The sequence below is a fragment of the Culex quinquefasciatus genome, chromosome 1 (genome assembly GCF_015732765.1).
Source record: "Culex quinquefasciatus strain JHB chromosome 1, VPISU_Cqui_1.0_pri_paternal, whole genome shotgun sequence".
Lineage (NCBI taxonomy): Eukaryota > Metazoa > Arthropoda > Insecta > Diptera > Culicidae > Culex > Culex quinquefasciatus.
The window spans coordinates 2,102,545-2,118,201 of NC_051861.1; the positions used below are offsets into that span (position 1 = coordinate 2,102,545).

Sequence of the window (15,657 nt, forward strand, 5' to 3'; positions counted from 1 at the left end):
AAGAAATTGTTGTGGAAAAATTGTGGTGGGAAACTTTTCAGTGGAGGTTGTTTATAAGGATTTAGGGGTAAAAATACATAATAAAATTTTACTTTAAAATAAAAACAAGATTAAATTCTTTAAAATGTTTAAAAAATAACTTCACCTGTAAATCGTAAATCGGAATATTCAACACAATAAATTAAATTTGAGCGCGACCAAATTGGTAAAATATTGAAGAACTGGCAACTCGATCTTAAGGGGTTACATACATGTAGAAAATCACAAAATGTCATATTACAGAAAATTTATTAAATCCACTTAAAAGATGAATTTCAATCACTCCTGAAAGTTTCATGAAGATATTTCATGATTTAACTGAGTTAGAGACGATTTAAGCTTGAATTTTGCCATGCGCAAAGCAAACTATCTAACTACAGTAGTTGTTCGGTAACTGGGCTGAGAACGTAGCCCAGTCACCGAATGTTGCTCGTTAACTTGGCTGAACAAAAAATAACGAGGGGACCACCGATGCATAATATTTTCCAGATGAAATATAAGAATAAAAGTTACTCAAATTTATTTACAATGCTTACTTTTCATTTTTCTTTAATTGTAACTTGAAATGGAACAAAAGTTTGTAAAAAGTTTTTTTATTTATTGAATATGATTTTTGCATCCATTAACCCCTCGGTCATTTTGCTTTGTTTTGGTTTTTTGACGTTTGTCTGCTTTTTAACTGGGCTACGGCCCAGTTATCGAGCGCCCAGTTAAAAAGCAGCCCAGTTAAACAACGCCCAGTTACCGAACAACTACTGTATTTGAACGTTTTTCTCTAAACACTTAGTTGATTTACGGGTGCCACGATATCTCGAGATGGGACGGACGAAATTGGCTGAAATTTTGGGTGAAGACTCCTAAGACATATCCCGTGTGCATGACGAAGCCCAATGTTGAAATTATGAATTTGCCAAAAATAAAAAAAATCAAAAACTTTTGTTTTTTTATGAAAAACCGAAAAAAATATCTATTTTTTAAATAAACTTTTCGAAAATCGGCCTTCGTCATGCACACGGGACCGGTTTGACGAGTCTTCACCAAAATTTTGAGCCGATTTGGTCGAAGCAATGTTGAGATATTGTGGCACCCGTTTTTTTGAAACTGCTAACTTCAAATAGCTATATCTCGGCAATGATACAACCAAATGACATCAAATTTGTTGTGTTAATAGATGAAAATGTATATTTTAATGCCCTCAAAACAGATTTTAAAAAAAAATTTAGTGTGTGCTAAAACCAACCTCTGACATTTTTGCCGATTTACATGTATGTAACCCCTTAATTTATACAAACATTAGTGATAAATAAAAAAGACCAGATATTTTCTCTTTTTAAGTGAAAATACCTTCAAACATTCAACATCATAACATTGGTTGATATTGTAACTTTATATAGAAATGAGCTTGTTCACCTTTTCCTATATGAACTGTTCAAACTTTGTAAAAAAAAATCTGGCAACCCTACAGTTCATGTGACTGGAACAATCCATGTGTTGATTTCAGAACTTTTTTAGAAGGTTCTGGAATTATTCTATTAAACAATACATAATTTGAAAAATCATACAATTCACGATTTCTTCAGCTTTGGGTTAAGATTTTTTGAAATGTCATTTAGTTTTTTTTCTTCAGAATTTTATGGATTATTTCTGAATCATTAAATTTGTTAAGGAAATGGTCAGCAAAAAAAAATTTGATACTATTTAGCATAAAAATGGTTTGTGTGCGAGCTGAGATTTAAACTCAAACTTGAATTAAAAAATCACATTTTCTCAAAAAAATATATAATTTTCAGATTTCAAGTACTACCTTTAATTTGTTCAAGCAAAAAATATCATTAAATGCTTTATGCATTGTTACAGTTCTGCTAGGTACTAAAGTAAATTTGCGAAATATCAATAACTTTATGAACAAATTTTGTCCTATGTTTTATTTCATTTTACGTTCTGGATCCAAAATTCAAAATTTAAAAAAGTCTAAAAGTGAAAAATATTTTTTATAAAATTTATATAAGAAAGTTTGCAATCAATTTTCAGCAGAAATCATTAATTATTGGCCTTATTTTTTAGGGGAACATAAACTTGAAATTAAATTTGTAATGGCCTAAAATCTAAGAAAACAAAAAACAGATATAAACTTATCATAGATTTTAGGCTAAATTTCTAAATTTCAGGATCTGGTAACTCTGTAATTCATTAAAAAAAATGCAATGAAATTTAGAGCAGAAAAGATCATGGGGGACTTTGGGAAGACTTTCATAAGTTCGATAGTTGATATTCGAAAAACAATTGTTGAATGTGAATTTAGAAGATCTGGCAAACCTGCTCTAAGTCATTTGTTTAATCTTGAAAATAAATTGAAGTTTTTCAAAATCTCACTCAAACAACCAATATCCCAGTCCAATTTTCAAAACATTTGTGAAATTTTCTTATCTATTCGAATAAATTATTAATAAAATTTTGAAATCGAGACTAATTTTTCAAAAAGGCGTAATATTAAATAGTTGGCCTATTTTGCAGAGAATTGCACTCCTGTGAAGTACAAGTGTATAGAAATATAAAAATGAAATTCTTCTCATCTGAGAACACTGCCTGGTAAAAAAAGATAAATTTTCAAATATAACGTCATATAATTGTTAGAAGGAAACAATCATCTTATAATGGATAAAGTTACTCAATTCTATACGATTATAATTTTATTCAGAAAAGTAAAAAAACAGGATTTGAAGCTTTCAAAAGTTGTTTATTTGGAAACCTTTAAGACTTTAAAAATCTACTCCACAATCTACCGTCCTTTGAAGCAGCAACATTTTCTTCCTGGCAGGTTGCCACCGGCTGGTTCCCTGTACCAATTCAACCAACCTGGTTACCTCAATCCAATCGGCACCCTTCTTCCTACTTCCAATTTCTTTCAATGAAAAAAAAACCCTCGTTCCCCAACCCAGAAACCGAGCAAAAAAAAAAAGAACCTTAAAGCCCAACACCTTCCCAAGAGGTGGAACAAAATTGTGGCAAATATAAAAGACGGGATTTTCTCGAGGCTTTTTTTTGGCTTTACCCCGTGAGGTGAAATATTCACGCGAAATGGTTATAACACTAATATACCTGCTGGGTTGTTTTCTGTTTTTTTTTGTGTACCCGTCGCGAACCAAATTTTGTAGAAATGCAAGAAAATACTGCTTGTTTATCTTAATTTGTCAGCCGTCAATTTCAAGCAGTTTACGTAATTTAAGACATTAGTCTAATAACTTTCATCAAGAATCTCAATCATCAAGATCTCACTCAAGTTGCCAGAAGTTCTGGACCCAATCTAGCACCAGCAAATTATATTACCAAGCTTACGCGGGTTGCTTTGATCGCACACCCGTACGCCGCACCGTCACGTGTCCCAAATTGATTCGTCACCGCCTACTATATATAATTTGCCGATCCACACAAACACACACACACACACACACACCAACTCGTACACTCATTACCATCAAACAGAGTGCCAAGGGGCTAATTGTTGCCCATAATCCCTCGCCGTAATCTAATTAGGAGCCAAAGTATTCCCCAGGCAAACATTCATCATCGTTCGGTTCAGGCAACAAACACTTTTGCTTCTTCATCCCTTCGCCATTGTCACCAGAGTGTCATCAGCGCCGGGGTATGACACAGGGTGGCGGGCGACGACTGTAAAAGGGATGAGTTTCCCTCACTCTCCAAAACCCCAAACCCGAACCATCAGAAGAACTTGCTTGCCGTATAGTTCGCCAAACTCAATTTTCTTGTTTATCTTGGAAGCGAGGCGAAACCACCCCTTATTTGCGATTTCGGTTGATAAATCAGCATTCATTTGCTGTGGGGCACACCAACTTGCTGGCGAATTTCGTGTGTGTCATCGTTGTCGTGCATTGTTCTCGTGCAAAGTTGAAGAACCGACCCTCTTTTAAAAGTCGTCAACCAGAAAGCCAGGATAATCCTGCTTCTTCAAAGGGGGGAACCATCCAGAGGCAACGAGCGCAGATAACAACATTCCTAACCTCGAAAAATTATCGGTAACTAGGCTACCGCAAAGCAGGCTATAAAGACGTCGTCATAATACAAACACACATCATATATTCCTCAAAATTTGAAAGGATAATCCATCTTAGGAGGCTGCGCTGTGGTGCTCGTATATGTATTTGTTTTATTACAACAAGCATTACCACACCACCCCTCCCCTCGCTGGCGAGGAAAATCTAAGGTAACTGCGATGAGTCTTTTGCGGGTGCGGATTCCAACCGAGAGGGCAACGACGACGTTGCCAGGATTGGCCCAAGGATTGCTAGGATCAACTCGCTCGTCACACGACCTAATCCCGCTCTGTCATGTGCTGCCGGGGTTGCCTGCCACCAGGGAAGGGCAGAAAACGTGTATCAAGATGTATGGCTGATGATAAGTGTGATGAAAACTAATTCAATAACAAAACTAAAACAAAAGGGCGCGCGCGCACACATCTGTCCCAAACTTTTGCGGGGTTGGGAGATGGATCACACGGTCAGGTCGTGTCACAAACGCCCTAGAAAGAGGTCGCGCCGTGTCTCGTGTCGAACGGAGATTTGATTAACACTCACTGATTTTGGGGCGGGCTAATTTTTGTCGTGTCTAATCACAAATTCGTCGTGAGGGGGGAACCTCGAACGGGGCCAGAACAGATAACATCGCGGAACAACGACGAGGACGAGCCACAGAGATAACCTCGAAAATGGGAAAACATTCAAAAATCGTGTTTTTCGGGGCTCGGGAATTGTTTGTTGGAATTGCTTTTCCGTGATGAGGGGGGAAAACGAGCAGGACGAGACATTTACGGAATGACTTGGGGTTGGGTTTTATTGTCTCTGGCTTTTGATCCAAATTAAGGGTTGGAAATCAGGGGCAAAACATTCATGGGAGATGTTTGATTGTGGGAGATAATATGCATATTGAAATCGTTACTAATTTGACAGAAGTTTTGGAATGATATTCAAATTGTGTATCGATCAAACCTTACAGTTAGAATTGCTCGTTAAATAAGCTTTACAGTTTTTTGGTTGTGTCACAGTCAGTTTGAAATTTAGATTTAGAATTTCAAACTATTTGTTTCTGGTTTATGATGCAAAAAGTTTCATACTTTCATTTCTAGATTAAATTTTCAAAACAACCTATCCCTCATGGGTTTCCTATGCAGATAGGTCCTTTTGAAAATTTAATCGAGATTTGAGCAACTATATTTAAAAAGTTTTCAGTATTTGAATTGATTTCTGCTTCTAATTTTACTTTTAATCCATAGATAAAAATTACAAAAAAAATCTGGTTTTTGCGACATTGGATGGCTATTTTTTTTTTGTTGCACAGTTTGGTGTTGTTTAGTGCAATAACGATTCTGGTTTTTGGTTGCGTGAAATGACACAAAAAGTAAAATGAGGTTTTCAAATTTAGTTTTTTTTTATCCTTTTATTTCAGTAAACTATTTAGAATAATTTTTGAAAAACCCTTTTTTTTTGTTAGATAAAATTATGTTTATTTACTAAAGTTTTATGTTCATGAATTCAATTTACAGTTTGTGTAGCATTTTGATTTTATTTAAAAAATTAACACAATTCTAAAAATTTAAATTTATTTAAAAAATCTTGATTTCGAATTGCACCCAATTGCTGATATCCTAGCAAAGAAAACTCAAGATTATCAATTGTAAAACGCACGAATTGAAATCTCTATTTCCATTTATAAATGATTGACTTTTTTGGAAGATTTCTAATTCACAAGAATTCGAATCATAAAAGAATATCTGATTAATTTGCGAAAAAAATCCGAATAAATAAACTCGAAGCATTTAATAATAGTTCACCTCAATCGTTTGCAGGTTTGATAAACAGATACAAAAGGTGAGGAAAAAAAGGGTTTCGAAATTACTCTATCAAATAAAAGTTTTCTGGAAATTCAAAAAGAAATGAAAAAGAACTTTGTGACAAAAAAAAACTTGTTGTGGTATTGTTCATCAAAATTTTGCAAAAAATCTAAATATGTTTAAACTGGTTCAATCATGCTTTTCTAAATATGTTAAAACTGGTTCATGAAAATGAATTGTATATTGTTTTCAGTTAACTGCAACTTTGAAATTTCGAAATTTTTTGAAAAAAATAAATATTATTTTGACACCTGATTTTCGGATTGAAAAACAAACAAAAGCAAAACATGAAAATGTGATTTGTTTGACTTGAAAAAAAAAAAACTCCAGAATTTGATTTCTATGGCATGGCATTAAATAATGGATTTTGAATCATTATATTTTTTATATATTGCTAAGTTAACTAAATACTGCCATTTGAAATGGGCTATTATTGATTTTTTTTTGAAGAAATATTACTTTTTATTCAGTGAATTTAGGCTGGTACAAATATTTTTAAAAGTTTTTGTCACCCCCCCCCCTCCCCCCCCCCTTCAAAATTGGCCCGAAGAATCAGGGGGCAAAAAAAATATTTTTACAATAAACTTCAAAATTTCAATGAAAATTCAAGTGCAACCAATTGAAATCAAATTTAAATACATTCTCCTGCGTTTAAAATCATTTTTAGCATGATTGGGTTTATTAAAAAATCTTGAGATTTTTTGAAAATTTTCGATGCAATTTTTTTTTTTCGATACAATTTTTGTTTTTGTCAGATCTTAGATTTTTTGAAAACTAATGATTGCAAAACAACTAAACTAGTGTAAAATGCATTTTAAAACACTTTTTTCATTTAAATGTGAAGACTATGGCTTGTTATTTAAATTTTAATATTTTTTTATTTTTTTGACAAAATAAAATACAGAAAAATGCGGTATCACATTCAGTTTTATAAATCGGGAATAACCAGAGATTAAAATATATCGAATAATCAATATGGATAATAATTTAATTTTTGCACAAAAAAAACCTCGATTTCCTTTCTCCACTTAAAAGGATGATTTCAATAAATTATGTAATGATCTACTATAAAGTCAAAGAATTTTGCAGAAATAATAAATATGAATTGTCAGTACAAACAAGTTTATATGACAGATGAAGAAAAGTACACAAAAACTTGTTGTTGACAATTCTCTCAAAGTTGTTTATTGTATTGAATGTAATTTTCAGTAACAGCTGACAATTCCATAGCAAATGCTCAATTTAGATTTCCATTTCGCACAATCGCGCGCTCGATCAGTCCAGTCAATTTCCCGTTTTCGATACTCACAGATAATAACAGGACGGGTCCGATTCCCCCCTTAAACTCGCAATAACTTCATCAAGTAGAAGTCACTCCATCGATCGGCCGGCCACATTCCTACCCGGAATTAGGATTCCCAAAAAATCGAATTCAAACTCCCCCTCAACAAAAAAAAAAGGTCAGAACTTTTGCACTATCTGAAACGGCTCGATCTAAACTAGTGGCTCTTTCCGCGCGCAGAGTGAAACTAATAATCTCCCCTTGATCGGGAAAAACACTCACAAAGCGGAAATCATCCACTCGAGTGGGTGGGGGGAAAGGGATTTTGGACATTTCCATTCCGTTGGGGGAATGCAAAAGTTGACCCGCTCTCTCTCTCTCTCTCGCTCTAACAAAGCTGATTTTTATCACGAAAATTAGTCGTCCCAAAGTTTTTCCCGGTTTTTCTTTTTTTCCCTCCTCCTCCTCCGACAATCGTAGTAGGTTGACTTTTGCAGGCGAGCTCTCGCCCACTTGGATTTGGCCGCTCAAGGACGAACGAAAACGTCACACGGCAGTTGGCGTGTAGTAAAAGGTGAGTGCTTCATGGCATGCTATACTTACGATATATCCCCAAAAGGAGCGAAGGCATCTTTGAGTGTCTGCGTTTCGATTTCCGGACTGAGATCACCGACAAATATGTGATAATGCTCTGTAAGAGAAAAAGAAGAGAAGAGGAAAAAGTTAAAGGATGAGAAATAAATTAAATTAATCTCTATCGTCTGCTCAGGATTGCCCGGGAGCTGGACGTCGACGTCTGGTTTGGTCAGCCACTTGGACCACGAACCGACGTAAACGACGACGACGACGACGACGAGGGGAGAGAAGATTGAGTGTAACGAGAAACACGAAGGAAAATTAGGATTTTCGCCCCCCAAACACTCTTTTCACAGCTTGCTCTGTTTTCCACCCGGGGTTGACCAGGCGAAGGTTTGGCGTAAAAACAAAAAAAAAAAAAGCAACTTCCATCGAAGGGTGAGAAACCGTGTCGTAATATCCTTTCGATTGACTGTCCCGATAAAGGACGGTTTTGGTTTGGTTGGTTGGAGGTGTTGAAGAATTTTCCGGGATCCCGGGTTGGGATCGGGGTTTTTTTTCTGTCTGTGTGTCGGGATGATACGAGCGGGTAGGGGGGAGAAAACCCGCAGTAAATAAAACAAGCCAACCGCGCCGTTTGTGGGAAATACGAGAAAATAAAATAAAAGAGCACACACACACGGATCTAATCGGCACGGTGGAAAATGAGCGGGTAGAATTACATGGAATGGTGTGTAAATTTACTTGAAGCTATAAATTTGTAAATTGTTTGAGTAAGCCATTTGTCTTATTTAAAAAATGTCAAAATCTTATTGATTACGTGGGAATGGAAGCTTCACGTAAGTTTACGTGAAATTTTATGTACCGTAAAACGGGGTGACTTTGATAGCCGGGGTGACTTTGATAGGTTTGCGATTTTTCCGCAAAATGAAGAGTACAATTAAAATACGTAAGGAATGGTTTAGAAACATACTGACCGTGGTAGAAAAGTGTTCAAAGTACCTCAAGAAGAACTTTTCATAAAATGTTGACAAGTTTTAAAAGTTAGTTAACTATAGTTAAGAAAATGTTGATGAAAGTAATTATTTTAAACTTCTCAAAGTGTCATGATTTTCTCAATGAACATGATTTTTAATCGGAAAACGGAATGCATTTTCGGATTCTTTGGACAATTTTCCACTAGGAGAAGGTTAAAAAAGTTTGTAAATAATAAATAATATGTGTTTTTGAAACACAATTAAAAAAATCTTCAAATTTGTAGGCAATTTCAGTTGAACAAATTTCATGTAAAATGTGAAAACTTGTGATTTGTGCTTCGAATTCAGTATAAAATGCAATATAAATCGATAATTTTATAAACATAACTAGTTTTAACAAATTTCAGGCAAAATTCCGACTTTTTAACATTTTTACTTAAAATTTATATGTATTTTGCTAAAAAGCTTATAAACTTAGTTAACTAAATATAAACATTGATTTTTTTTCTTAAAAACTATATCAGCTACTTTAGTGATGGTACATTCAACGTACAAATACACACAAATAAAGTTTGAACATCTTAATTATGATTTTAACAAGAAAAACTATGACTATCAAAGTCACCCCGGAATTAAAACTAAGAATTTTTAACGTAACTATTTTTCTAAACATTATTGAAAAAACTTTTTTTCCGAAATAGCGCTAGACTTTGTGTGGCCTACTCCAGTACATGTTTTAAAAATAATAATGTTGAGTAAAACCTTACCTGTTGGAAAATATTCCAAAAACAAATTGAAATCATATCAAAGTCACCCCGGTTTACGGTATGATCAAAATGAATCAAAATCTAATTGCCATTAAACATCCATTTTTTTTAAATTGTTGGGTTGCTTTAAAGCATAATTTCTGAATAGTTCAAAGACTGCAGTGTTTCAAATCTAATCAACCTTCAACCTGAATTTACATGCAATTTGATGTATGGTTACATATATTTTATGTATGACCAAAATGTATCAAAATCAAATTCTAACAGAAGATTTCGTTTTTTGGAATGCTTTGAAGTGTAATTTCTGAATAGTTCAAAAACTACGTTTCAAATCGCATCAATTTTCAACGTAAATTTACATGCAATTCGACGTATGATTTTCTCAGCCCTCCTGTTTTTTGCAAACTCAGAGGTAATCAAAATCGCAAAACATCTCCCTCGAAAAAGTGTTATTCCTAGCTAGCACTGTTTACCTTTCATTTTGGCGCACCAAATCGAATTATTTTACATTAATTTCCACGTAATTTTCCACCAGTGCAGGTTCACCATAAAATCGCGCTCGCGCTCTTTTTGTTATCATTCCGGGTTTTTGTGTTATTGGTTTGTGCGGCACAGCAAAAAAAAAGAAAAGCTGCGGCTCTGCTGCAGGGAAACCGGTGGAAAACAGGTGCACCTGGTGAGGCAAGAAGTGGTAAAACAACACAGAACGGGAATCGTTTCCCGGAAAATGCCACCGGCGTGGGTGGAGGAGGGGGGGGAGCTCGGAATTGGTATTCGGTTCGGTGGAACGTGGAGTGCACACACACACACAGATACAGACAGCGGCGCGCGGGGTGGCGGGCTTTTAGGCGGGAAAATAAATTGAACGACGACGATATGTTCAATTTGTATTTAGATTAAACAATAACAAACAATAAATGTGAATGAATGGTTCGACGGTGCGCTCTTTCTCTCGCTTTCTGTGAATGTGTATGTGTGTGTGTGAATTGGAGTGTGTGGGTGTGGGAATGTGTACCTGTGGCGTTTTACTTTGATGGTGTTGGCGAGGGGTTGGAGGTTGGTTTTGTGTGCTGGATCGTTCGGAACGATTGTCGGAGTGATATTTCAAAGGAACATCCCGGCTGTGCACAATCGAGCTGGGGTTAGATACCGGAATTGATACCGGGTCGGAGATTAATTGCTCTTTAATTGGAAATTGATAGTAAAAGTGTTTAAAATTTATCGATTCGGCTCGAGTGGAATGCTGGAATGGAATCGTTCTGGGAACATCAGATCAAAAGTTATCCCTTTTTAACAAGGACTTCAAAGTGAAGCGTAGAATGTAAGAGACATTGACATAGTAGGCTTTTGTATAAGACTTAATTACATTGATTTTGATCAAGTTGTGCTGTGCTGAAGTTCGTATGTAATTGTAATCAAAATGAATAAGAAGCTTAAAAAGATTTTTCTGTGAAAGAGCTTTAAATAAAATGAGCAAGATATTTCAACCTTTATGCGATGATTGTATGAATAATCGTCTGATAAAAAAGTGCTGACATTTCCCAATTTATTGCCACAGCGATTAAGCACCTCTGAGCTATTTATATATAAAAAGCCGGATAAATTTATCATATCCGACCATTCGATGAAATATTCGCGGCTCATTTGTTCGTTGATAACCTCCGGTCAAGACGCAGAAAAAAGCCCACCCATGAGTGTAGTAAAAGCTCATCACTTTATCCCAACACTTCTGGCTTTTTCAATGCCAACTTCCGCCACTGCTTCCTTTTCCTCGAGGCCGAATTTCCCCAACCAAAAAAAGTGGACAATATTTTTGCAATCCCCAGAACACCGAATTAACAGCTTGAGTCCCCCCCTTTTCACCCACTGCACTGCACTGTCCCGTCGTGTTTCGCTTTGGTGCCATCGTTAGCGAATCATGAAGCGTGAAGAATCGTCCATTTCAGCCGTCGCGGCGCGGCCCTCAAACGTCAACCAACCCCGCCAGCCTACTTGGACCGGACGACACTCTTGGATCATCCCGCGAAGCTCCCCCGAGAGAGAGAGAAAGACCGGCCTGCTAGTGTTGCTGTTCTGATGAAAAATTCTTTTCATCGCCCACTGCCGCTGGGGGATCAGCTCCCATCCTCCTCCTCCTCTTTGCTGGCCTACGGGTAGGTCCGAGCCCCGAAAATTCCTGATGCGTGCGAAATTCTCGCAATATTACCCCATAACGCACCATCGGTCAAGCAGGTCTTCGATTTTTTGTTTGGTTTCGAGTGGGAGCTCGAATCCCCTTTAGGGGATGGAGGGTGAAGGGCGGTGGGATTGGGAGCAACTTTATGTGGCACTCGGTGATCAGGCGGATTGAAGTGATTTTGGACGGAATTTGAATATCGTGAAAAATCGTTTTTTACTATTTTAAAATAGTAGTTTATGCAACAAGTTGCAAAAAGAGGATTTTTTCAGCACGAGTCGTACATTTATCCAACTAGGTTCACCGAGTTGGATAAATACGACGAGTGCTGAAAAAATCAAGTTTTGCAACGAGTTCCATACAACATTTTTTGTGTTTCGAAAAACACCCATTGAGTGAAATTTTAAGTCAAATTTTCATGTATTTTGTCAATAAATCGTTAAAATCAAAAAAAAAAATGTTGAAAAGTGATACTTTTCGAAACAATGCTGAAAAGTTCAACTTTTCAGCACTCATTTCAGTGCTGAAAAGTAGAACTTTTCAGAATTTATTTTGAAAACTGTTACTATTCGATTCTGTTATTTTTAGTACAGAAAAGTAGGCTGTTTCGTCGTTCAAGAATGACAGGAAAAGGAAGTATTTTCACGACGGAATTGCAAAAACATATTTTGTTACTTTATTGCTGCTTTCAAAATTCCAACAAATATATTTGTTTATGTATATGTTTTTCTTTTTTTATTTTGATTGTATTTAAACAAGCCAAAGTAGTTGTCTTTTTAAATGAAAGCATGACATTGTTTTTTATAGTTTTTTTTGTGCACGGAAAAAGTCAATTCTCTAAATCCTGAGTTGTGTTCATGAATTTGAGAACCATTAAGGAATATATTCACGTTAATTGCGCAAATGCACCATACTCATGAATTAACTCATTCGTGGTTCTTAAATTCATGAACACAACTCACGATTACGGAAATTGTTTTTTTTTTTGTGTGAGCTGTTTTAAAACTTTTAAAACCCACAACTGAACAGAGCTCGTCCACAGAGAACACAGTTCAAGATGGTGGAGAGAAGGTTCTTTTGCAAAACAAGTAAAAACAAAAAAAAACAAAAACTGTCGACTACGGGAATCGAACCAGAGACCTTTGATGAGCTAACCCAATGACTAAACTGCTTCGGCTACCAGAGCTTGGTGGCCAAAGAGTGGTCTTGTCTTGTTGGAGATTTATTGAATGAACACATTTGTTTTGATGGTGTGAGTTGGTTTTCTTTCGATTTTGGCACTGATCCCTCAATACACTTTGAGGGAACGATTCTCTCGACTCTGAATTGTGGGTGTACGAGTTTCAAATCTAGAGTTTACTTTGCAAGAATTTACATCAGCGTTCTTTGAATAGAAAACAGTTTCTTATTTACTTTAAAATATAGGTAAGAATTTGGAAAAATCAATTTAATTCAGCTTGCATGAAAAAAGCATTTACCTGTTGTTTCATGATTTTCTCCATCATTCTGAAGAATCGTAAACATCATTTTGCAACCTTAATTTAATTATTATACTTTAAACGATGACGTAAATGGCAGTTCATTTTTTCAAATAAAACAAATTTTTTTTTGTGTTTTCAATCAAAGCAGTGGATTTTTTGTGTATTTTTAATACGTTGAAACTCTGTGAGTATTTTCTCATAGACCAAAGAACGAATTTTACAAAATAAGATCGTCAATACAGATCGTCTCCATACAGTGTAGTAGATGTCCATACACAAGAATTACACAGATGTTCAAAAATCTGTATTCCAAAACGGGTTTTTATCGATTTGATGTCTTCGGAAAAGTTAGAATCCGGAAAAATAGTTGCAATTTACCATCTAACGAAATAATATTTTTGATAAATCACCCCTCAATTTTTAATTAAAAATATTTCATTTTTAGACGTAAAATAAGATTTGCAATCGAAAAGTAGATTACATGATTTTTAATATTGTGCATCGTTTGCAAGTGTCTATTTGACTGTAGTCATAACTAGGCTTAGTGATTTTTCACGCTCAAAAATAGCAAATTTCACGGGGACCTCAATTTCAAAACACCAAATTTCACGCAAATTTCGCGGAACGTGAAGAATGTTAAAATAACTCTGAAAATCTATTGTTCAAATCACATAAACTATTTTTATGCTCATAATTTTCAAAAAAAGTTACCACCTGGATTATGGATGAGCTCTATTTTTTATTTAAAACAAAATGTAGGACATGCGTATTATCAAAAAAAAAAAAACATTTTACATTTTATTGAATTTCATTTCAAAGCAAGATTCAACAATCTTGTCCAGTCAAAATGAGTAAAAAAGTTTGAATTTTCTGCGACATTTAGCCCTCTCTTACTGTCGATCTTCTCGATATAAATATTGCTCCAGTTGTCAAAAAAATGTCAGTCCATTCATGAAGATTGCTTGGATTTTTCGTTCTATAATTTGATAACTCCTTCTCTCGACGGTCCCTTCAATATCAACAACGAAAGAATCCACTGTTATTTTTAAGGATTTCATCTCTCTTTTCAAAAAACTAAATTTAAAATTATTATGTAAAAATAAAACAATTCGTAACGAAATCGAAATTTTTATTCAAATTGAGAACAGAAAATAATAAAAGGTGGCATTTTTTAACTTTCTTGGGAAATGTTTTTCAAAGGTGATTTTAAAGATAAAAAATACTCTGCATTTAATTTTGGATAAAACAAAGCTTATTTCTCATAATTTCTTTTGAAATTTTACATTTCAAATAAAATAGTAGTAAAATTTTTATTAAAGCAAAAAAAAATATCACTAAATTTTGTTAGTTCATTAGAAAAACTGAAAAATCTGAACAATTCTTCAAATGGTTCATATGAAGCTATTCAATTGAAAACTTATAAAATTTACTTAAATAGTCTTTATGGTTAAAATATTGAAATAATTTGAAGAAAAAAATGATTTCCAGAATTTCACACCGTCCGCGAAATCATCAAAATTCACTAACACAATATAAGTAATTGAACAATGGTATCGTTACAGTTTCACACAAACATAAAATTTCACTGGATATCGGTGAAAAAGATAAATTTCGTGGATTTCACGCTGTCCGAGAAATCGTGAAATTCCACTAACCCTAGTCATAACCTATACGGTGTTTTCTTTGGCAACATTTAGATACCTTAAAAATAAAATAATTTCCATGGTTTTTAATGAATTTCTCTACTGAAAGCAGCTTTAAAAATTGCACTCAAAATCAAAAACATCATCTTGTAAACAACTTGTGACACCCTAATGACCAAGCTTCATCACTTCTGCGCGTTACTTTTCAAAACGTCTTAAACAATTCACTTTGGACTTTTTTAAAGTAGAAACTTTATTGAAACTTTTGAAAAAAAAATTGTCGAAAAGATTGGCAAATTTCACCAGCTTTTCATTTTTTTACTTTTAGAATCGCAATAGTTGCAAAGTCATTGTTGCCTGAATATTGGATGCTATTTTGTTGGCTCTCTGAAATCATATTTTTCCTATTTGTTTTTTGTTTTTATCTAATTTCTTATTGATTCTAAAAATTTAATCGCATTTTTTTCGAAGTTTTCGAAAATTATTTTTTTTTATTGGCAATACTGCCTAATGAATTATAATCATCTGAAAAGTCCTAAGCAATAATTTGCTACGAAAACCCCAAATTCAAGATCCTGAACTGTCCAAATTTGATACAGATTTCGGAGGTTGAAAATCAGTTCAGCCATATTCTAACATTTTGTGAAACAGTAGAGGCGAATATTATAAGCTACATTTTATGTCAAAAATGTATGATCGTTTTCCACAAAAAAATTCAATTCAATTCGTTTTATTTGATCTTTAGCTGTTCAACGGAATTTCATAAAATTCAAACTTGTGTTGACATAGTTTTTAACGAATTTCATTATAA

At 34.6% G+C, this 15,657-nt stretch overlaps 1 protein-coding gene across 1 annotated transcript in view; it reads right to left on the minus strand.

Moving 5' to 3' along the window:
* Positions 1 to 15,657, minus strand: part of LOC6035169 (nucleolysin TIA-1) — a 251,215-nt gene that overhangs the window by 89,835 nt on the left and 145,723 nt on the right. The window contains 1 exon segment of the mRNA XM_038257767.1: positions 7,830 to 7,917. Coding sequence (XP_038113695.1) covers positions 7,830 to 7,917 — 88 coding nt within the window.